The 24873-nt window shown below is 35.7% G+C and overlaps 1 protein-coding gene across 2 annotated transcripts in view; it reads right to left on the minus strand.

Moving 5' to 3' along the window:
- Window positions 1-24622, minus strand: part of lmbrd2b (LMBR1 domain containing 2b) — a 41005-nt gene extending 16383 nt beyond the window's left edge. Inside the window, exons 1-9 of one of the 2 annotated variants that reach the window (XM_039750528.1) lie at window positions 24528-24622; window positions 22250-22532; window positions 20200-20309; window positions 17612-17710; window positions 16924-17091; window positions 16111-16321; window positions 15403-15477; window positions 11016-11129; window positions 6279-6462 (exon numbers count right to left, since the gene is read on the minus strand). In XM_039750528.1, coding sequence (XP_039606462.1) covers window positions 6279-6462; window positions 11016-11129; window positions 15403-15477; window positions 16111-16321; window positions 16924-17091; window positions 17612-17710; window positions 20200-20309; window positions 22250-22423 — 1135 coding nt within the window. In that variant the 5' untranslated portion in view covers window positions 22424-22532; window positions 24528-24622. Of the gene's footprint in view, window positions 1-6278; window positions 6463-11015; window positions 11130-15402; window positions 15478-16110; window positions 16322-16923; window positions 17092-17611; window positions 17711-20199; window positions 20310-22249; window positions 22533-23404; window positions 23485-24527 lie in introns of those variants that run through there. The other variant, XM_039750529.1, reaches the window with a different exon arrangement.
- Window positions 24623-24873: the final 251 nt, after the last annotated feature.

Consider the following 24873-nt stretch of genomic DNA (forward strand, 5'->3'; position numbering starts at 1 on the left):
CCTGCGTAACTTCAACTTTGTGACTGATGTTTGAACATTATCCTGAAGAATTTGTTGATACTGGGTTGAATTCATCTGACCCTCGACTTTAACAAGAGCCCCAGTCCCTGAACTAGCCACACAGCCCCACAGCATGATGGAACCTCCACCAGATTTGACAGTAGGTAGCAGGTGTTTTTCTTGGAATGCACTGTTCTTCTACTTCTCTGTTTGTGGAATGAGTACAGAAAGGGCTTCTTTCTCATCACCCTACCATACAGATGTTCATTGTGCAAATTGCGCTGAATTATAGAACGATGTACCATACACCATGTACGATACACCATCTACAGCAAGATGTTTTTGCATGTCTTTGGAGGTGATCTGTGGGTTGTCTGTAACCACAATCCTGCGCATATGCCGCTCCTGTATTTTTCTTGGCCTGCCAGACCTGCTGGGTTTAACAGCAACTGTGCCTGTGGCCTTCCATTTCCTGATTACATTCCTTACAGTTGAAACTGACAGTTTAAACCTCTGAGATAGCTTTTTGTAGCCTTTCCCTTAACCATGATACTGAACAATCTGTGTTTTCAGATCTTTTGAGAGTTGCTTTGAGGATCCCATGCTGTCTGTCACTCTTCAGAGGAGAGTCAAAGGGAAGCACAACTTGCAACTGACCACCTTAAATACCTTTTCTCATGATTGGACACACCTGTATATGAAGTTCAAGGCTTAATGAGCTAATCCAACCAATTTGTTTGTTGCAAGTAATCAGTACTGAGCAGTTACATGCATTCAAATCAGCAAAATTATAAGGGTACCCAAATTTTTGCACAGCCAATTTTTCACATTTGATTTAATTTCATACAACTAAATACTGCTTCACTAAAACTCTTTGTTCAGAAAACACCCCAGTACTCAGATGTTCCTAGGAAATGAAAGACATACCACTGTTATCTTTTTTGTTGAAAGGAGAGTCAATTATTATGCGGGCTGAGAGGGGTTCCCAAACTTTTTCATATGACTGTATATAAGAAATTTGTAAGAATATAAATATTTATTGGATTATGTTGCCTTAAGAAAAAAACAATCCTTTGGATGGTTTTAATCATCATATTAGGATGAAATACTAAACATGCATTTGGATGAGAAAATGCATAATAATAGCTCAGCAGTGGTAACATTATAAGATCAGGGCACATTAAAAAATTTTTCACTTTTTTTTTTTTTTACCAGAATAAAACAGTTCATTCGCACAGTGAAGCAATGGTATAAACTGAACCAGCAACCTTCTGGTTTAAAGCTTCCAAATGTAACTGGACACTTAACTGTTGTTCGGATTTTTCAGCATTTTTTAGTAAACAATTTAACTCATAAATGAACCAATCACTTATAGGATATGTGTGAAAAAAAAAAGTTTGCATGATTATACTTTAAGGTCCAGTAAAAACCCAGCAGACCCCCGTGACCCTGTGTTAGGATATAGCGGGTTAGATAATGACTGACTGACTAGTATTTACGGGACATGGCAATTAGAAATCCAAAAGATATTTTGGTCAACAACTATCACCAATTCACAGAAAAGTACCTTTAATTACCTTGGGTCAACCCTGAACAAATAAGAGTATCATAAGATCTAAAAACAAAATTATTGTGACAGTTTTTTTGTTCATGGAAATAACAAACAAGCTAAAGAAGCAAAAAATTAACTATCTTAGCAATTTTATTTAAATATAAAAATATTTTCACTTCATCTTTTCCACAGACTGTTTATTACCTATTTATTGCTGCAATATTCTTGGGTGGAATATTCTTTTAAATTGAGATTTTCCTCATTTTCTAAACACATAAATAAGATTTAATTTGAATTGTCCCTAGTGTGTGCTTGGTGTGTGGGTGTGTGTCTTGTGGTGGGCTGGCGCCCTGCCCAGGATTTGTTCCTGCCTTGCGCCCTGTGCTGGCTGGGATTGGCTCCAGCAGACCCCTGTGACCCAGCATTAGGATATAGAGGGGTTGATCAATGACTGACTGACTGAAATGAAAGACAACGGATTTCTAAAAAACTGGTTTGTAAAAAACTCTGTTGTAAGAACAGAGCCAAGTAGAAAATCTTTGGGAAAAGTAATTGGTCAGAATTCTTCAAACAACAGTGATATCATTTAATTTTTGAATTTAAAAAGTGAGAAGATAATTAAAGAAAATAATGCATGTGCTCACAACGACACATACAGATGTGAGGTAAAATGTATCTATATAGTTAAATGGCAGCAAACAATTTAAATTTTTTCACAAAAGGTAGCCAGAAAATCCTGAAAGATAACTAATTCTAGCTGGAGGGAGGAATACACACCTGTAAAGAAAATGCAAGCCCTAAAGTGCAAATAATTGTGCTATCAGCAATTCCTTCAGCAAAAGGAAAAGGATACTTATTAAAAGTAACAGCTATAAAGATAGCCTGTTGCTTTGCCAAGCAGTAAAGATTATATCTGACATATCATCCATCTTCAATTGTGCCTGTGAAATGGCAGCTACACATTAGTGCATTCATGTATATGTAATCAACAATCACCTTGGTCCTTTCGTTATTGGTTTCTAGATTTCGTTCCTGTATTCATTGTACACAACTACATTTTGAATATGGATTCTGAATGATCAGATTTGATGACAAAGCCACTGATGTAGGGCTCATCTGAATGCTGTAGTTTAAATAAACTGAAATATAATGTCAGTAAACCAAAAGAACTGGTTTTGATATGTCATATATTCTTCAACAGTGAAAATGCAGATTAATTAAGTACTCCAAGTTCCTGCATTTCCCCATTTCCATCACTGTAAAATGGAAGGAGTAGAACTTTTCAAGACATTTTATGGAAGGCTTCCTTGAATGTCTCAACTTTTTTACAAGTCTGTTGGTGAAAGTGTTTTTTCCTTCTCCATTATTGATGCACCATGATTTTATCTCTGCAAAGGGAGGAGGAGAAGAAACAAGTAGTGTGCTGTGCATTACTTCTTAAAATCATAGGATGTGACCTTTTTACTGTGGACTGATTCTTTCCAGACCAAAACATAAAACCTTAAAAAGTGTTACATGCCTTCCTTTTGCAATTCCGGGCCAAAATTACAAGTTAGATTTCTAAAATAAAATTTGGACAACACTAAAATCTGACATGTCAAAATAAGAATGAAATGTATTTATAATTCTATTAATTGGTCAGAAATTAAATAAGCAATGATTAAATTGTACTTTGTGATACATACAACTGAGGGACAACTTCTACCGACTTCTATTGATCTTCCAATTTCACATGCCTGTAATGAAGCGCTGGCAAACAACAATTACTATCTCCTACTAAATCCCATTTAGATATCTACAATTACATTTCACAATTCTAAATACGTACATCTCTAATGGTTTCTGAATCAGTTTCTTGGGTACAAAAATAATAAGTAAATAAACAGAACAACTTTCACTTTTTTAAAAGGAAGAGACTGTGATAAACAATTCAGGCGCAAAGTGAGATAATATCCATGAATGACAATGCTAAATAAACTCTGAAGAATTTAATTCTGTTTTAACTACTGAGATTGAAAACTCGCATAATTGCTCCAAAGTTAGTGCAGAAATGTTTTTTTAAGTTGGTCCTATTAGCACTATAAAAGAGACTGGGCTGTTTTTGATAAATCCCTTTATTGCCTTCCATACTGCTGAGGAATCTGAAGCAGAATTTCATTTATTGGCATGAACTCTTCTAAATCTGTTATAAACTGACTGTGACGGCAGAGGTTAACTCCACGCTCCCTGTAGCATTCAGGAGCCTCTTGATACCGCCTCCTGCCAATGACATACCCGATGGATGAGCCAAGCAGATGAGGACACATGCAGTAAGACAAGGCATAGGTGTAAAAGTGCTAAAGTGCTTTTACTCAAATCCAAAACAAAACAGTGTCTAAAGTGTAATGTTAAAACTTCCATAAATAAATAATCCATAAAACAGAAGCAAATCCCATAAGGTTAAAATATCCACAAAAACTGTTCAGTAAAAATGTTAAAATTCATGGAAGGTAAAAACTCTTTTAAAAAGAGCAGTTAAAGATGCGTGAATCCTGGTGCTTCCTTCTCAATACAGACAGCTCTGCGGCTCACCCTCAGCAGATCAATCAGCACAGGGAAGGGTCTTTATGACATGCACAACCACCCTTCAATCAGGGCTCTCGACGCGAATGCCTCCTTCAGCGCATCTGCATTGCCACTAGGAACCTCATCTCACTCCCTTCATCTCTCGCCACCTCTCCCCAGACTTACACAGGAACCCGCTGCAAGGAATCTGGTTACACCAACTACCCATAATGCTAAACCAAGTCCACCCTTTTCAGTGCCCCCAGAGCATCCTTCCTCCGTTTTTCTTAGGGCTCTTTTTAACTGGCCGCCTGCCTCCAACCTCTTGCACTGGCTCAGCCACCTCCGTTATAACTCCACTTATTTTAGCCAGCCAGTCTCTCTCTCTCTAATGCTCCTTCTCTCACGAGCGTTCCTTCTTTTGCTTTCAATCTTTTTCTTTCCTTTCTCGTGCCAGCTCTCCCTTATATGGATCTGTGGACACAGCTCCTCAATCGTGTACCGGAGAAAGCTGATGAAGCAATTGAGACAGACCACACCTTGCCTCAGTTACCTCACCAACCTCATACAGCTGCACAAGCATGCACATCCACCCAAAGATGATCAAGCTGGCCATGAAATTATTTATTTAAAATGAACCATGCTTACAAAGCCACGGACCTGCTACACTGTCAGCAAAACTGGCCTTTTTTAAACAATACTGTGTTAAATCTGCACTTATGGGGCAGAAAGGGAAACCGGGTAAAGCCACAAATTACCTTGTCATCTGACAATATTAAAGCAAATTTAGAGTCAACAGACAAAAGAAATAGGGGACAGGGAAATACAAATTTAGATAATAACATGATGGTATGTGAAAAGTGTGTATTCTTTTGCACAGAAATTAAAGGCACAACTGCCAATTAGATTCAAGTAAATGTGAAACTGTCTACGCACTTTAGTGGAAGGACGAAAGTGTCTTGGGCTGAGGGAGGGCAAGTGTTCAAGGCATAAAGAATAAATGAAAGAAAATGACAAACACCTAAAACAGCAATTGTAACAGTGCAGATACAGTCTATGAAGGCAGCACAAGAAAAAAATTCTCTTCTGTTCCACCTTGTAACCATTTGAAAGCAAGGCAGTCACTGTCAATAGTTACACAACACTCACTCTAAAATGCAACAATAACTACCATACACATTCACCCTTAACATGAAAACACACTAAAAGAATTAACTTAAAATTGCAAACTAAACACAGTAACCAACAAATACATAAGAAATGCAAATGTAATAATAGGAATAAAAATAACACACCTTCATACGTCACTTCTTAAAATAAGAGAAAAACTGTAAATAGCATCTTTCTGTGAAAACTAATTAGTGACACATAAGGAAGAACACTTGAAGAAAATAAAGAGCTCGACAATACCATATTCACAAACCTGGAAGGTGGAGACAAAGCTCAACTTTACAGACACTGAGTAAAGAATAAAACATTGCAGACTTGCTTCTCTGACTTTCATCAAAGTAGGCTGTAAACAATTTTGATTAGGAGCTCTAAGCCACCAGAAAGAAAAAAAATGTAGATCCTTTACATATTAATCTTTTAGATCTCCTTTTTGCTCTTTCTGGTATGGCAGATGTATGTTGCATCTTTGAATGTGGCACCTCCAAGTCAACCAGCTACTTGGCAAGTATGTCTTGCATTTTTTTCATTTAAGTAATGTCTTTGGCTTGCTACCAATACCTCATTACATTGAGACAAAGTGTTTTATGTAGATCTGAATGTATGATCCACTCTTACGTCCACACCGATTGCCTAGAAATCATAATTTAAAGTAGATGCCTGTTTAATAATCACCAAGCAATGTAATTTTGAAGACTCTTCTTGCCAATCTGTCATTAGTATCCGTCTCTTTCTTTGGGGAAAAAATCTTTATAATGGATACAGACATGCAAGTGTCAACCAACAAAGTAATCAGAACTTATAAAAATGGTAGACAATTGCGGCTTGCAGCAGAGTGCATGTTTAAGCAGCAATCCCTTTTATATATGATTTTGGGATGCAGAATCTGATATATTTCAGCAAGGTTTCTTTATCAAAATTAATATAAACAGTTTAATACAAGTACAAAATGGAATGTCTTACATTTTTGTATTTATACCTACAAAATTAAAATTTATTAACAAATGCCACTTACCCAGTGTAGGTGTATATATATAGCGGGAGAACCAGCCTTCAGGGTCCTGGGAAGGAAAGCTCCGGACAAATTGGTGAGTGGCACTAGTCTCATTCTTAGCCACATCTTCCAGATGGAAGGCCTGTTCTAAAAGTATATGCCACTGGACCCGAGTCCGGTTATGTCTCTGGACTGCATATATCACCTTTTGATAGAAAACAATACAAAAAGACATGTAAACTTGACCTCTAAACGATGAGGCAATAAAATATACTCTATACAAACTGCACTGAAATTGTACTGTGACCCTTTAAAACCTTTCAAATGACTTATACATCATGCCTATTACAGATTTTTTTTTTATTTTCATACTCGTGCCCTTAAAGAAACAAAAAATACAATTATTTCCAAGGAGATACAGTATCTATAGGTTAAAAACTGCAAAATTATGCTTGCCTGTGTATTAATATCTCTGTTATAAAAAAAAAAATCTTGCAACGAGACAAGAAGTGATCTTTTGAAGAGAGACAGAGAGACACTTTCACTTCCCACAAGACGGTCAAGTCATATCATACTTACAACCGTTGGAAGCAAGTCCCGTGATACACATGCATAGCAGGTTAGAGATAATGGAAGTAGGAAAATTCGAAAGTCTCAAAAAAAATGACAGTAAAGATCGCATTAGCTCAGAAAAATGGAAAATATTACTCGGTGAAATAACGGAACAGCGAAAAGAGATTGAATAGTGTTTGAGGATGTCTCAGGAAAGGGCAGCTGCTGTACAGGCTTTTAAACGTTCAAAGCGGCGCACAAAATGCAGATGATGCAGCACGGAAGCAGCAGCAAGTCACGTCACTTCCGGCTCCAGGCACAACGACGTCACTTCCATTTCCAAGCCCAATCACATAATGCTCGGTTCCTGACCGGGTGACAACATCTCCCCCTGCCCAGCTTTAAACCCGCCATGTTCTATCTGTCTCACCAGTTCTGTTTTGGACAAAAGTCTGTTAAGACCTTTTTTAGAACAAACCTTCACTTTCAGCAGCCTATTTCAAGTATATGGGTAGCCGCCCCCAAACCTTTTTCCTATGTTGTTTGAATTATTTCACAGCTGCCACTATTATACTAGAAATATAGTATACTCCATTGACATTAAAATGTCAACTATAGGAAATTTGATTTAGAAAGAATTATAAAAATAAAACAATACAAAAACATAACAAGCAATAAAAGAAAAATATCTTTAAACAACCATAATCACCAGTCTCAAAAGAAACTACTATTATGAAATCTGGTATTCCTTGTCCTGACAGACCTAAGACACTTACCATGTGAAATTAAAGTTAACAAATGATGAATGGGGAACTTTGTAGCTTTCATTTTCAGTGTGAAAGACTAAAGTGAATATACTGTTGGAGACGGCATTCAATGGTTTTAAATATCCTTTTCTTGTCCTCGGCAGATATATAACCATAACACACAGTGACAAGAACCACCAGGAAAACTTACCACCAGTTGTAGATCATTAAAACATATTATCTATGCAGTGAAACACAACTCATTACATACTGGGGAAACATAAAATAAATATATGATATGCAGTCACAAAAAAGGACATCAATAAAAACAGAACCTTGGAACAATTCCTTATTATTTTGCAGTCGGAAATGCAAACAAACATACAAACAAACATACAATACAAGTTAAATAATTGATAAACATGCTTAATTCATAATGGCACAGATTTTTTGTTGTAAATTACATAGAGATATAAATTATTTTAAAATACAATTATGTATCATTTGATAAGATAAAATATATAGAGAAAATATTTAGATTTGATGTCCCACCACCAAACTTAATATAAGCAGGTATATTTAATGTCAAAAAACTAACCAACCACAATATTGGCACTAAGCATACCCTCACTTTACAAACAGACACAATTAAACATGTACACCCACACTCTTATCATAAAAAACTTCACTTGCCATCAAATTTAAGTCACATACACTTCCCATAGCAACAAAAAATACTACCATCTCAGTTAAACATAATTTTCTACAAAATAAACAAAATCCACATGGTGTATCACAGATAGTTATGAAATAAATGACTTACCGGGGACAAATTTCTGTACAATTTTTGGATGGGTGATTGCTATAAGGGGCAGCACAGTGGCGCAGTGGGTAGCACTGCTGCCTTGCAGTTAGGAGACCTGGGTTAACTTCCCGGGCCCTCCCTGCATGGAGTTTGTATGTTCTCCTCATGTCTGCGTGGGTTTCCTCCAGGTTTTCCGGTTTCCTCCCACAGTCCAAAGACATGCAGGTTAGGTGCATTGGCGATTCTAAATTTTGAGTGTGTGTGTGTGTGTGTGTGCGCGCCCTGCGGTGGGATGGCGCCCTGCCCGGGGTTTGTTTCTTGCCTTGTGCTCTGTGTTGACTGGGATTGGCTCCGACAGACCCCCTTGACCCTGTAGTTAGGATATAGCAGGTTGGGTAATGGATGGATGATTACTACAATATGGTATATACTAGGGATATCACAAGAACCAATACTCGGTACCAAGTCAATATCAAAATTCTGAATATGGAGTGGTACTAGCTTTTACAGTATCAATAGTACCAAGTGATATTCAGCACTACAGTCAAGTAGACAAATTCTTTCAGAAGACACAATAACATACACAAGAAAAATGTCAGTAAAAACTACAAGTAAAAATGACGCACACTGGTGGTAATGCAGCAGAGAATCAGTTATATTTTGAAAATAAAAAAGAGCAGAAATCATGTCTAAAAATGTTTTGTGTTCAGGACAGGAGATTTGCAGCACATGATTGTGGGAATTGTACTTATTATAAAAAAATAAAATAAAATAAAAGCCGAAACGCACAAATAGCCTTTAGTTATTGGCACTTTTATTGTATTAAAGTTAGGATTTGTACATACTTGTGTGACTCATCAGCTAATCATTTAACTTGCTTTCAAATTCATAAGAGTAGATAAAATTATTATCTATTTATCTAAAATGATAGCAAGAAAGATCACTTTTGTATAGTTTTTTTTTTAAAATACAACTGATAAATGAAACCATCTAAGAACAGTTTGGTGATGAACAATGCCTTTTCCAGCATGATGGAGGACCTTGCCATAAGGCAAAAGTGATAACCGAGTGGCTTGGGGAACAAAACATCGAAATTTTGGGTCCTTGGCCAAGAATCTCCCCAGACCTTAATCCCATTGAAAACTTGTGTTCAATCCTCAAGAGGTGAGTGAACAAAAAAAAAAAACCCACAAATTCTGACAAACTCCAAGCATTGATTATGCAAGAATTGGCTGCCATCAGTCAGCATTTGACCCAGAAGTTGATTGACAGCCTGCCAGGGTGAATTGCAGAGGTCTTGAAAAAGAAGGGCCAACACTGCAAATACTGACTCTCTGCATAAATGTAATGTAATTGTCAATAAAAGCCTTTGAAACTTGCTTGTAATTATACTTCAGTCTATCATAGAAACATCTGACAAAAAGCAAACTTTGTGAAAACCAATACATGTGTCATTCTCAAAACTTTTGGCCCTGACTGTATACAATTCAGGGTCATGGACATCGATAATTAAACATGCAAGAGTATGGGATATGGGAGAAAACTGTACATTTGCAATTCTAACATTTGTAGAAAGTAAAAATTGAGACGAGTTTCAAAGCTTCAAAGCACAAAACACATCTCTCAATTGATGCAACATGTACAGTGCTAGCAGGAACGCATAATTACCAAGATTGCCTGAAGAGCACATTTTACTGCTGAATATGACTATGCAAACACTAAATTTGTGCCATTTGTTTGACTCTTGAAGGTAAATTAATGTTCATGAGTATAACCCCATAAATCTTAAAATGTGAAGAACTTAATAAAAGTACATCTGTTATATATTTGAATGGTAGGGTTAATTGAAAATAGGTAGTAATAGCTATTTTAACAAGGTTCATATGTAAGAAAATTCAAAAGAGATGGACATTGCAACTAAAGTTAGAAAACATTGTTCTAATCCTGAGGCTCCTAAATGCTGTGGTTGTTCTTTTTATTATCATTTATAATCAAAAGTCAGCTCTAAAGGTTTTTTTTTCCGTAAAAACTGGGAAGGAAATTCCTAAAAACATTAGTGATTCAACATTGAAACACCCTAGGATAAGTTGATCACATGTAATCTCACAAAGATCTTTGCACTTAATTGCCACAGACTGATTAGCTTTCCTTAGCTGAAATTTAAGACTTTACTATGTTTTTCTAATTATATATTGTTAAACCAGTCCCTTCAAGATGAGCACACGACTACAAATTAGACTACATATTTAGGATATAATGACATTTGAACCAGTACCTGTTATTTGATATAACTTTTAAAGGAAGTCTAATTCATAGAAATTAAAAAAACTGTCAACAAGAAACAATATTCTTACAAGTTACAAAAAAAATGATAATAAAAGTCAAATAAACCATTTTATACACTGCCTAGACCAGAGCACTGGAAGAACAACACGTGAACCAGACATTGATATTTATTTCTAATTGCATGTAAAGAATTGGAGAAGGAAGAGAAGCAGCTACACATACTATAAATTAAAGAAGTAACAGGTCTCTAAATTACTCTGAATTATAAAATGGCTGAACCCAAACCTTGTAGTTAAAAACTTTACATAAGTCATATTCATATGAGAGTACATTTTCTTTAAACTATAATGTAAAACAAACGGGACATACTTGCTTATGGAGCTTCACAAGGCTTTTTTCACTGGGATACATATTTTGTTTCTCTTCAAAATCTTCATAGTCATCCATGTTGCGCCCCATCTTTTCTTGGTATTCTGCTGGACACTATAGAAAATAGAAAATATAAATGAAATATAAATGAAAATATAAATGAAACAGGAAAAAAAACAGCCAAAGCTAAAATATACTTTTTAGGCTTTATTAAGCTTGCACTCTACATACATAAAAATTAACTTAACCTGAAATATGACCAGAAATTTAATCAGAACATTGTAACAATCTAGACGAGAACAGGACATTCAGCCTAAAAAACCTAGCCAGTTCTATCCACTTAATTTTTCTAAAAAAAATAAAACATCAAATCTAGTTTTCAAAGTCCCTAAAGTCGTACAGTCTACCACACTACTTGGTAGCTTATTCCAAATTTCTTTGGTTCTCTGTGTGAAGAAAAACTTTCTAATGCTGTGCAAAATTTACCCTTAACAGCTGTGTCCCTGTGTTCTTGATGAACTCATTTTAAAATTACAGTCTCGATCCACTGTATTAATACCTTTCACAATTTTAAAAACTTCAATCATGCATCATCTTAATCTCCTTGTAAAGGTTCGGCTCTTTTAATCTTTTTTCAAAATTCATCCTCTGTAGCCCTGGAATCAGACTAGTCGCTCTTCTCTGGTCTTTTTCTAGTGCTGCTATGTCCTTTTTGTAGCCTGAAAACCAAAACTGTACACAGTACTCCAGATGAGGCCTCACCAGTACATTATAAAGCTTGAGCAGAACCTCCTGGGACTTGTACTGCACACATTGTGCCTTATAACCTAACATTCTGATAGCCTTCTTAATGGCTTCTGAACATTGTCTGGAAGTTGGCAGAGTAGAGTCCATTACGACTCCTAAATCATTCTCATACTTACGATACTTACAATACTTTCGATTTTCAGACCTCTCATTATGTATTCAAAGCTAACATTTTTGATTCCTACGTGTAATACTTTACATTTACTGACATTAAATTTCACCTGTCACAATTCTGCCGAAGCCTTTATGCTTTCCTAGTCCTTCTGTGATGATTCAATGGATTCCAGATTATCTGCCAATCCACCCATCCATCTGCAAACTTAACCAACTTGTTACTTATATTCCTACCCAAATTATTTATATAACGTCAGCCAATTCCGATAGGGTTCCTCACACCATCACCCTCTGCTTCCTGTATTAAAGTAAATTTTCCATCCATCTGCTAACAACACCCTGAACTTCCACATCTTTTAGTTTGATGCTGAACCTCTCATGTGGCACTTTATCAAATGCCTTCTGAAAGTCCAGAAAAATAACATCATATGCTCTATCATTCTCTTTTGTTGTTTCCTCATAGACTTGCGTTTAAATTCTGTTTTGACATAAAGAGCAACCCCACCTCCTTTTCTGTTTGCTCTATTCTTCCTAAAAATGTATGTTATAATCATCCCCATCTGTGTTATTTAGCCAGGTGTCCTTTATTGCTATAATATCATAATTATGCTCCTTTACATACAACTCCAGCTCACTTGTTTTACTTTTGATACTTCAAGCATTATGGCAAGCTATTTTAATGTGTTACTCATTTTACTTTCACATTTAAATGTTGGGTTAGAATTTATATTATGATGCATTTTTATTTTTAAACTATTTTTCATTCCTCCATGTACAGTTCTAAACTTGGCCTATCCTAAACTCTCTGCCCCCATACTCTAGTTTAAACAATCCTTGACTAACCTACTCATAAGCCTCCCCAACACATTGGTGCCCCTCTGGTTCAGATGTAACGGAGAAACAGGTCCCATCTGTCCCAAAGGTAGCCCCAATGCCCCATAAACCTATATCCTTCTCACCTACCCACAATTTGTAATTGATTCATTTGTGTACCTCAGTTCTAAACGTGTGTCAGATGACATTGTTCTCCTTGGAAAATACCGTGAAATTCCCACTATACAATATATCTTTTTTTTCTTTTTATAACAAAACATGTAACTTGCAGCTGAAAGCCAATAAAGCATTGGTAATTAAAGTGGTGTTTACAAGATCTGATAACCACAGCCAAAGTTACATAATACTCTCCAGACTTGTGCCCTGCCTATTCCCAATAAAGGACAGTGTATCAGTTTGTATTCATTCAGCAAATCTTATGTAAACAAGGAAAAGAAGAAGTTTATTACTAAACTAGCTACTCTATTCCTGATTTGCTTGGAAGAGTGATAACATGTACATTACAAGCTTAAAAGAAATAAAAAGCATATCTGACACTTATAACCTACTTGCTGTGGCAGAAAGAAATGTATTTTTAGCAGTATTCAGCATCTAGTGCTTTTGAGCTAATTAAGCCCTTACAAAATTTTACAGTGAAATTAAGTCCAAGTTTTAGAGAAACAGAAGTAATTTTACAGCAAGGATCAGTTCAAACAACAGTAATAATATAAATATATCTGAACTATTATTGAGCATGTAGAATGCACCACTATCATAACATACAACTTGATCAATGGGAGATAAAGAAGGGTCAACTGGCACACATGCCCCCCTCCTTCCTGAGAGGGCTTTTGGTTTATCACCACAAAGCATCCACACCCCCTTTAACTCCCGCCATCTAATAAGACTTTTGGTACTCTAGCTCAAGCAGGGATCTTGTCACAAATTGGTTATTTGCTTCCTTTTTATTTGCTCTAGACAAAAATTTTAATAGTACCTTTTTTGCTCATCATAAAATGAGCATTCAAAAAAGAGGGTACTGATGTTTGATATGATCAACAGTTAAACAGCTATTCAGTAGCAAACATAAAAATCATGGCACCAGTCCATCACAGGGTACTAGGTAGAAAATCTAAAATTTAGCTTATATTCTAAGTTAGACTATAGGGAAATAACGGTAAAGTTTTGTAGAAATAAGTGTGGTGGTTTTTGTGTGATGCTCAGACTGACAGAAATTGAATTTTATATACTGTATATATCAGAATAAGAGGAAAATGGAAGTGAGATAGATAGTGCCATTCCATCACAGCAAAATCAATATGGCGCACAATACTGACTTGCTGCTGCCATCTAGTGGATACATAGAGTTATTTACTATTATTTCTGTTGATAAGTGTCACTTTTATTGAGGTTGTCTCAGTTTAGATTTTTTGTGGATAATTATGTTAGAAAATCTAAAATATGATTAGCCTAATGTATTTTTTAAGTTAGAATATACATGAAATAACTGAAAAGCTTTGAAAGAAACTGGTGAAGTGTTTTTTGTGTGAAGGTTCAATGGACAACCAAGAAGAAATTCAATTTATTTTTTTTTGTTCTTTATTTCGCCTTATACAATTTCATGTATTAGGAATTTGTTAGTTTTCGCATACCCCTTGGGGTCAGAGGGCAGGGTCAGCCATTGTACAGCGCCCCTGGAGCAATTGCAGGTTAAGGGCCTTGCTCAAGGGCCCAGCAGAGTAGGATCTCTTTTGGCAGTTACCCCTAGAGCCACCACTTCGCCCTATATATACGCTGGGGTGGTGGAAGGATAAAATTCCTAGAAGGTATAACAAAAAAAAACCTCAGTCATAAAACACACAGCAGTTCTCTTAAGTCACCATCAAATTACTCTCTTTGAGATGCATTACACTTGTCCTAACGTTTCTCCCATTCCTGGTAACATTTCCTGTACTCTGGTTTCGTTACCATGTCTACAGCCTGCAGCATTTTTTCCTGTTACTTCTAACGCTGTAGCAAATCATCTATCCTTAACTAGTGATTTTAGTTTTGGGAATTAAAAGAAGTCATAGAGTCAAACGATCGGGTGAATATGGGGATGCAAAAAAACAACAACACTGTTTTTGATCAAAAACTCAAGTCCAATAAGGCAGCATGTGCAAAATGCAGTTCTGTGTGCACCACTGCTCCAGACATTTTTTTTCTTGATGCTTTCCTGTAAACACCTCAGCTGTTCAGCACAATGTCACTGATTTAACAGTCTGTCCACAGAGAACAAACCATTTATGAACAAGATCATCAGTGTCAAAAATGCAATCATCATTATCCCTTGGCAAGCTACCCTGGTAGCCTGAAGGAAAAACACAAATCACCTGTGTGACTACAGAATAATCAGCAGAAACTTGCACTTGATCAACTCAGCACAATGACACTCAGTAAACTGATTAATTACACTTAGTAATATATTTACTAATATTTAATTTAGTAATATTTAATTACACATAGCAGTATATTTATTAACTATGCCCTAGTCCATTAGAATTGAAGGATTCTGGGAATTTTTGGGCCACTTCCTCATGCAGATAACAGAAACCATAACATTAATATGCAAACCTCTATTCACAAAGTAGGTGTACTCAAAACTAAAACTTACCTTTTTAAGTATAGTATCTATGTATTTTCTCAAAGGGTGATTGTACTTGACAGATTCATTAATTTTACGAACTTCCTAAAAGATAAATAATGTTAGAAACTGCATACAAGACTGTACCACCGAAAATTAACTAAATGAAATAGACTATTAGAAGGAATATCAGGCAGTACTAAAAATTAATCACTCATTAATAAAAGTAGATTTACATATTTATATATCTTTAATTGCAGTCAGATTCAGCATTAATCATGATATTTTCAAAAACAGCATAGAAAAAAAATAACTGCAATTAGCTTCTTGATACATAATAACGGAAGCAACTTTACAGAAGCAACTTTTTACCCTTTTATTAACCATTTACTACCAGCTTTTACCTAAGATCTGAAAACCCTGAGTAGCAAAGAGGCTCCACAAACACTAAAATAATTGTAAATGTTATTCCATAGCAGGAAAAATCATATTTATAAACAAAACACAAAGCAAGCTTTTGGCACTTGGTATATAATGAGCACCTACCTCAAAACATACATAAACTAACAGGAATATGAGACCCTTACATAAAAGGATACCCACCAGTATTTTACATGTCACATTACTATTCTGCTCAAATACAATGTAACAACTTTACTAACTTAACAAGATACAGAAATGAGATAGTACATCAAATAAGCTAATTTTACTAGCACTTTCAGACTAGTATTTTCTTACCTCCATGGCATCCTCCAGACTTTCTTCAGCATCAGCTTTTTCAGTCATTAGTTTAGCAGCTTTAAAGTAAGTTTTCATCAGCAGATGCCCACGTTTTGATGCATTCCAGTATGAACGTGGGATTTCAACTAGCCCATAACCCAACAAGAGCACAAGGAGAAACAGACCCCATGTGTTTGCAGCAGTGATGCCAATAGTTTGTAATTGATACCTAAAATGACAACATGCAATAATGAGTTTTCATTATTCCAATACTTAAAAGTACTATTTTTGGCAAGTGCACTTTCAGTTTCAATAGGGCAAGTCTCTGTATTTTTTTTAATATCTACCCATGAAGCTCAATCAATTCCAATGAAATATCATTTTAGAAAAGTTAAGATCTTTTTCTATACAAGGTTTTTAATACCTTCAAAATCAGTACTTGTTGCACACTATCTAACAATAGTTAAAAAGAATTTATTATTTTATCGCAGAGCTTTAAACTAAACGTGATGCCCACTGTCAGTCCATAAAGCTAGTTTTAAGCACATATTTACAATTACTACACATAAAGTATGTTCAAGAATTATCTGCACACTTGATTAAGACAATATCAATAGAAATACAGATAATGAGCCATATTTTATCTACAACAAATGGGAAAACCATAGCCTTTGATCCAACAATTACATGGATCTGTTATTCTTCTCTCATGGCTCAGAAGGCAAAAGAAGAGAGAACAGGGAACCGTTGAGGTGTAACAGGTCACATAAGGTATATATATATTATATATATGGAATCTGTGCAGACAAGTAAACAACAAAATAGACTTACCAATCAAGATGCCAATTTGGATTTACAGCAACATAAATCAGCAGAGATCCAAAGATCAACAGGTAAGTTCCATAATAGATTGCATTTTCAATCAAGGCGGTTTTGATTTTTCCTGTGATCGAAAACCCCCCTGATCGTGCATATGACTGCATAAAAGGTAGTAAAAGCCTGAATGACAGGGCAAAGAGAAAGAAAATAAAAAGTTTTTTTTTTTTTTCTGGAGAATGATCTAAGTAAAAACAGTAAGGATGGACCACAAACTGGAGAGAATAAAGCAATTGTAGTGTTAAAATAGCTATGCACATTCCATTTCTGTATCTAAATATAAAAATATCTTATTAACAATGCTCATTTTACTTTAAGTCTACTATGCCAACATGTACATTTTATGATAGGAAAAAGGACAAACTCACTCCTTCAGACTGAACAGCTAACATGCTAGTTTAAGCAATAGTATATACTTTTGTGGCACCTCTTATCTGTGTTGTATGAGTAAACAAAGGTGCAAATGCCTCTACATAGTAAAAATATTATTACAAGTCAACAGTAAAACATACTGCTTGAGTGCAAAGGCAGTTTAATGCTGAACATAAAATAAACTGTGAGCGTAAAGTGTAAAAGTGAGGCATACATCATGTATAAGCCTGTAACTTCCAGTATGAGTTGCATAAGTAACAGTCCTTCTTACCATGTTAAACATTGTGATGTCCAGTAAACTACACGCCAAAAAATAGGCATAACCCCATCTGGAATGTAACTCCATGGCTTATAGCATTCTCTGTGAACTCTTATGAAGGAAAAAAAACACATACATTAGTTTTACTTTTCCTTAAAAAGGAAAAAAAAAACATTGTTCCTCTGCAGTTGTCCTATGTGAAATGTGCACTTACCTTTTTCAAACAGATAACATTTTAATATCTACTTTTCGCTATTATGCTATATTAACAAAATAGATATGTATTATTATTAAACAGAGTATGTGGCTTGAATGCACATAAATTACCTATTAGAATTATTATAATTACACCAGTGAAACTTAAATAGACACATAATGCCTTCAAACTTTAATCATTATTACAAAATAGTCACTATAATAATAATCACTATATTTTTTCCAAATACCATTGTTATAACGTAATCTGTCATAAATATTTGGAAATTATAAAATACAATAGTTTGTTCAAACACTTGTCCAATTTAGCTCAACAGTTTAGAGATACAGACATTTTTTTTGCAATAATTTTGAATATAATTATTCAACCACTTGAGCCAGATAGTGGTGGAGGTCAGAGTTTCTCATACAAATTCTAGTAGGGTGGAATTAGAAAATATTAAAGGAAAAATGATTTAAAAATACAGTAATCCCTCCTCGATAGCAGGGGTTGCGTTCCAGAACAACCGATAGGTGAAAATCCACGAAGTAGAAACCATATGTTTGTATGGTTATTTTTATATATTTTAAGCCCTTAGAAACTCTCCCACACTGTTTAAACCGTGCTCCATGACAAGACAGAGATGACAGTTCTTTATCACAATTAAAAGAATGCAAACATATCTTCCTCTCCAAAGGAGTGCCATCAGGAGCAGAGAATGTCAGAGACAGAGAGAGAGAAAAGTAAACAATCAAAAATCAATAGGGCTGTTGGGCTTTTAAGTATACGAAGCACCGAGATAAAGCGGCTGCAATGAAGGGATCAATGTGAAAGTAGCCTTTCAGCATTTTTTACAGGAGCGTCCATTTGTTCTAAGCAAACAGCCCCTCTGCTCACACCCCCTCCATCAGGAGCTGAGAATGTCAGAGAGAGTGAGAGAGACAGAGAAAAGCAAACAATCAAAAATCAATACGGGCTGTTAGAGCTTTGAAGTGTGCGAAGCACCACGCAGGAAGCACATCGTATATCATTGAGGAGTTTTATTTAATACGCAATACGTGCTCTGATTGGGTAGCTTCTCAGCCATCTGCCAATAGCATCCCTTGTATGAAATCAACTGGGCAAACAAACTAAGGAAGCATATACCATAAATTAAAAGACCCATTGTCCGCAGAAATCCGCGAACCAGCGAAACATCTGTCATATATATTTAGATATGCTTACATTTAAAATCTGCGATGGAGTGAAGCCACGAAAGTCGAAGCGCGATATAGCGAGGGATCACTGTATATAAATTTACTGTTAAAACCTTCAAGAAGACTTAACAGCATTGATTTCCATGCAGGAAAAAGGTGCTTATTAAAAGCAAATATCGATACATTCCACTGTATAATTTAGGATTAGCTTTGGGGTATAAAACACACACCAAAGTAATACAAGACATTAAGCTAGAGTAAACCTTTATTCTAATCCAGACCTAGAATTTAATAACATAATTTTTGGAGGCTGAATAGCTGGATGGAAAATTTACTGTTCCTGGAAAATCTGTGAAACACATCAGAAATACATTAAAAATTGTTTTTATTATTTTAGAGTTACCACCACACATTGCTGTTGAGTTTGGGATTAACAAAGTCTTTAATGTAAGCCTGACCCATTCCTTGACCTTGGTGCACATTTTTAAAGTTTAAAGTTAAAGTAATAAAGGCACAAAATGCAAGACATGTAGTGTCTCCAATTTAATTTGTGTTGGTTCCTATTTCCGAAATTTTTCATTATATCTTGGTCAGTCAAATTCTAATCAGTAAAACCTTTAAGTATATTTTGGCTACTGAAGAATTTTACTATTGACTTCTTTACAACATTCAATTACAGATCAGTAGTTACATTATGACTAATTAATATTTAATTTCAGAAATCTTTAAAATGTTTTAATTAAATATTTTAATGATATAATTAGGCAACTAGTTTCTGAGAGCATTCTAATCATAACTGACAATATTTAATGCTGATCCTGGCAGAAGGTAATAGCTTAAACTGACCCCTTTCAAATAAAGGCTTACGTCTGATTTACAAAATATTGTGCAAAAAAAAAAAAACAACATGATTTTCTAAAATAAACGAGGGACATTCAAAAAAGTTCAGCACTTTCGTATTTTCGGTGGAAACGGTGAAGGCAGGAGGAGTACCAATTGGGCATTAAAAAGTTGGTACGACACTGAGAAAATTGCATCGCAAAGGAAGGTGACTATGTAGAAAAGTGATGTAATATTTGTTTTTGAAATTCTTAATACATAGAATTAAAATAAAGTGTGGAATCTTTTTGAATGTCCATCTTATATACAAATTTAGTTCAAACACTGCCGCCCTTCAATGCAAGCCTTCTTGTTAAGCCAACTCTTACACGTGTGCTGGGGTGACACTGCTGTTTCTTGTAGACTGATTCGACTGTGTCACAGCTGTAGTAGGTGTAGTATGTTCTTCATTGTCAAGCTTGCATTGATTATAAATAGTCTGAAACCAAATTGAAAACAAAAAAGAAAATATTCCATCATTATCATTTTATCAGCAACCAAAATGATTCCTAAAACATGTCAGTGACCTTCAGTCAATACTGATTGTGTCATATTAGGACTACCAATTCTAAAAAGAATCTAAAAAATCTTAAAGCTTCCAAGAATAAAAATATTATTTTCAACTAAAGAAAAGAAAAGTAAAAAAAAAAAAAAAAAATACAATTTTTATCATTTATGAAGTAACGGTTAGAAAACATATAAACCAATCTATTTCTTTATTTATTCACTTTCTTCAAGCTACAGACCTGAAGGTAAAATGTTTGTAAGTGTCATATTTGGGATTCAAATGTCATTTTTTTGTCTTTCTTGTTTATTCTTGATCCCTTTGTTTATGTTAATATTGTTGATTATTTACTTTATTTATGCCCAAGCATGTTTCATTACGCACCATGTGATTTGTGGGTGGTGACACCTGCCCATCACTAACAAGGGACTGCCCTCTGTCCTATACAGGCTCAGGATAACCCACAGTCCTTTGCAGTTGTTTCTTAGTGCACTTGCAGTAGCGACTTCCTCTAGTAATTATTGCTATTGTGCTTTTGTGAAATACTGCCTTTCTGAAGCTGTGCTCATATTTGACTTCAGCTCTTGAATTTCTGATTGGGATTTTCTTCATCTTTGGGAATGGCTTTTGAAGGCATTGCCTTCTCATCGAGCAGACATACCACATGCACTTCAGAACAGGTAATCCATCTGAAGCTAAGCATGATCAGGACCAGCCAGTAATGGAAGGAAAAAGCTTGGGTTACTGCTGGAAGAAGTGCTGGGAAGGCCAGCAGGGGATGCTTACCCTATGGTCTGAATATGAATCCCAATGCCCCATGAAGTGACAGGGACTCTGTGCTGTAAAAATGATGCCATCCATCCGATCAGACGTAAAATTGAATCTCTGAGTTCATAAAAGATCCTTTGTAAAGACTACGGTGAATTGCCCACCATGGCCTAGTCATTCTGGATCCCTAATCAATCCCTGGCTCTAACTGGCTAACTATCTCTCACCCCTTCACTGCCTGACAGCTATTGTGTGGTGCTGCTGTTGTATCATCAAAGTGGATGCAGCACATTAGTAGTGGTTGAAGTAGCGCCCTAATCACTATGTAAAGCGTGAGAAGTGAGAAAAGTACTATATACTGTAAATATAAAGAATTATCATTATTAGGCCTTTTGTGCTATTTGGAGCTTATTTTTGCCACAGAGTTTAGTGAAAATACATCTTTTTATTTATAAAGGTTCTATGTGGCCCTTTTCATTGCTGTTTGATGGTCACTTCCCCTCTAGCGGGCATTCTGAGTATTTTTGGGACTTTGTATGCTTGGGAACACAATAGTTCATAACAATTTATGGGCAGCGTTTTAGTCCTGATATTAGATTTTTCATTTGTCCAGATTTTTTAATTATTTAAAACTCTACTTTTATTAACACAGTAGCATTGCTGAAGAATCTCCTGAAACTTATTTTTGTTTAAAATGATTACTACTATTGGTTCTTGATTAAGTTTATTTGATTAGTGGGTTATTCCAGAATGCTTCAGATGTTACTTCTATTATAAAAGGAAAAGCCTACTAACACTTTCAGATATATTTTGAACACCTACCTAACATATAATTTACTTTATAGTAATGTTACAATGTTTTCTGATGTAGTTAATGATGAATACCTAACAGCATACAAAAAAAAAATGGAACTCCAGAATAAGATACTTTCTCTCTATTACTATTAAATCTGACTTCCTCGCTCCATTCTCCTCCTCCTCCAATTGCTGCCATGGGAAAGATAAAGTAGCTCTTTCAACAAGAAGCCAAATCATGGAATAAATTGAAACAGAAGCTAAATACATAAAATTATTTATTCCGTATTTAAGTAATAATGACAGCTTACCGTACTGACATCTAGCGGTAGAATAAAGACAATGAGGAAGCACAGGTACCAAGCCAATAGTGTGCCAAAAAGAACCATTCGTTGCTGCTTTTTAAAATCCCCATATCGATGCAATAAGAATAATGCCAAGAAGAAAACAACTACAATTTCAATTCCCAAAGCAGCTCCACTCATTGTTGAAAGACAATTCGCAAGCTCTTTGTTACAAGCGATGACTCATCATACAGGCTGTGAAGTGGTGAAAAATCCACCTTTGAGTATTATGTCCAAAAGGTTAAGATATCTGTTGAGAAAAATAAATCTTGTGTTGAGCAAGAAGTTGTGCAGAATAAAAATAGCAAACAAATATAATGCTTGTTACCTAAAGGTCATCCAACTTGTGTCAAAAATAGCTTTATACAGTATTTTGTTCATTTTTTTTTACTTGTTACAAATGCTTTTTATTTCCATTTGTTAATGCTTCAACACACATATATTTTATTAATAATCCACTGAAAACAAGTGCTGAAAAAAGTTATTTGACTAAAAGAAAAGCGGACAGATGGACAAAATCACACTTGATAAAAAATAGTAATCTATAAACCAAGACTTCAAATAAAGTAATATTAGTGTAATGAAAATATCATTTTCCACCTCAACTTATTTAGTCAATTCAAATGACATTCATTTTGATTCAAAAAACTAAAACAACTAAATTTATTAAATTCTGAATTAGCTAAAGAAACAGGCAAAAATCACTCACATCAAGCATGGAAAATAGGCATAGTCAGCTGAACGAGAAATACAGTAATGAAAGAAATCTGAGCAGGAATGGCAACACCTACCAACTGCTAGAAAGCACTTTGTCCCAAAAGGGAAAAGGAGCCATGCAATCACTTGGACAATGAAGGCAGCTGGTCAGTATACAGACCTAGCCCTAGAAGCTTCAATGGGAGAACAGGGATACTGACTGCTATCAATGTTGAAAATATATGTCAGGCCTTCAACCTTTAGGCAGTTTTGTAGTTTGCACAGAAAGTAGAAATTTGCCCCTTGGGCAACAGCTAAAGCTACTCCCATCCCAAAGCATGTTGCGTGTGGAATTGGAAGGAATAAAAGAACAAGCATAAGGAGTAATAATCGATAACATTATAAATTATATAGCGCTTTACTAACCTACTCAAAGCACTTTACATAGCGAGGGAACCACTTCAGCTGACATCAATGTGTAGTATCCATCTGGATGATGCGACTGCAGTCATTTTTGTGTCAGCTCTCTCACAAAACATTAGCTATTAGGAGGTGAATGGGAGAGAGAGCGAGAGATAACCAATCATGGACAGGGAATGATTAAGGGTCCAGAATGACAATGCCTTGTTAGGCAATTTAGCCAGGACATTGAGAAAAACCTTACATCTTTTTGAAAGATGCACTTAGATCTTTTATGACCACAAAGAAACAAGACCTCACTTTTACATCTCATCCAAAGGAAGAGAGACTAGGACAGAAAGAGAGAAGGGTGGAGGACGGAGTAGGTTTTTTTTTTAATCTGTATTCTGATGTCTAAGTGAATAAGTCTCCTCACTGAATGAGGTGCCTGCCGAGTAGGCTCAAAGTGCTTGTAGGGTTTCTTTTTAACTTTTGCTCAATATGTTACTTTTACACATGGTAGGATCGATGAAGAACAAATGCCTCGATAATAAACAATTAGCGTCATTCAAAGTTTATATGAATTAGTGACATTATAATAAATACAACTGACAGAATATTCTAGTAGCAAAATTTCGTTTTTCCTTTATAAACTCATTAAGGAAACAAAACGACACGAACCCAATACATAAAGCATGTCTCCAGCAAAAAATATGTCTCTCTTTCATTTCAGATTTCTAATGTAAAGGCTGTTTACTGACGGATCTGAAGCCTGCACACTGGTCTCGTAGGAGTCGCATTCTATGACATTATGATAACCATCCGTACACGGACTACAGGTACATCGATTGGACAGATTTAAACAGGGTGTGTACAGAGGGTGCTGGGGCCCTTTGACAGATGACAGCCTATTCAGGTCGAAGGATGAGACGTGTTTCCCAACAGTCCGTTCTTCTTCCATACTCAGTTTCAACTAAGCGGTCCAACACGTATTTCATCAATATCGGAGCGGACTAGGCAACGTAGCTCGTACACAACAATAATATTATGAATAGACCATACACCCAAGGCACTTGTTAAGAAAAACGTCTGTGTCAATATTTTCTGACACGCTAAGATTTAATTCACAAATGGTAAATGCAATTCTTACCGGCTCCAGACGCAATTCGTACCACGGAAATTGATCACTACTGTTAAATTCACAGGTAGCTTTGGTCAACTGACGGGGCACGAGTGCGTGGAAGGGGGACACGTCACTTCCGCCTGTGCGCGTTTACGCTCTACGTCAAAGACACGCCCATGATGAAAACCATACCACAACAGTGGGAAAAAAATGGAACAGGGCGTCCTGTCCAGGTATTATTCTTGCCTTGCGCTCTATGCTAGCTGGGATATTCTCCAGCCGACCCCCGCGACCCTGTTCAGGACTAAGCGAGTTAGAAAATGGCTGGCCCACTTTTCACTATTGCATTCTAACGGTACATTACTGATTTAAA

Source organism: Polypterus senegalus, chromosome 4 (assembly GCF_016835505.1).
Source record: "Polypterus senegalus isolate Bchr_013 chromosome 4, ASM1683550v1, whole genome shotgun sequence".
Lineage (NCBI taxonomy): Eukaryota > Metazoa > Chordata > Cladistia > Polypteriformes > Polypteridae > Polypterus > Polypterus senegalus.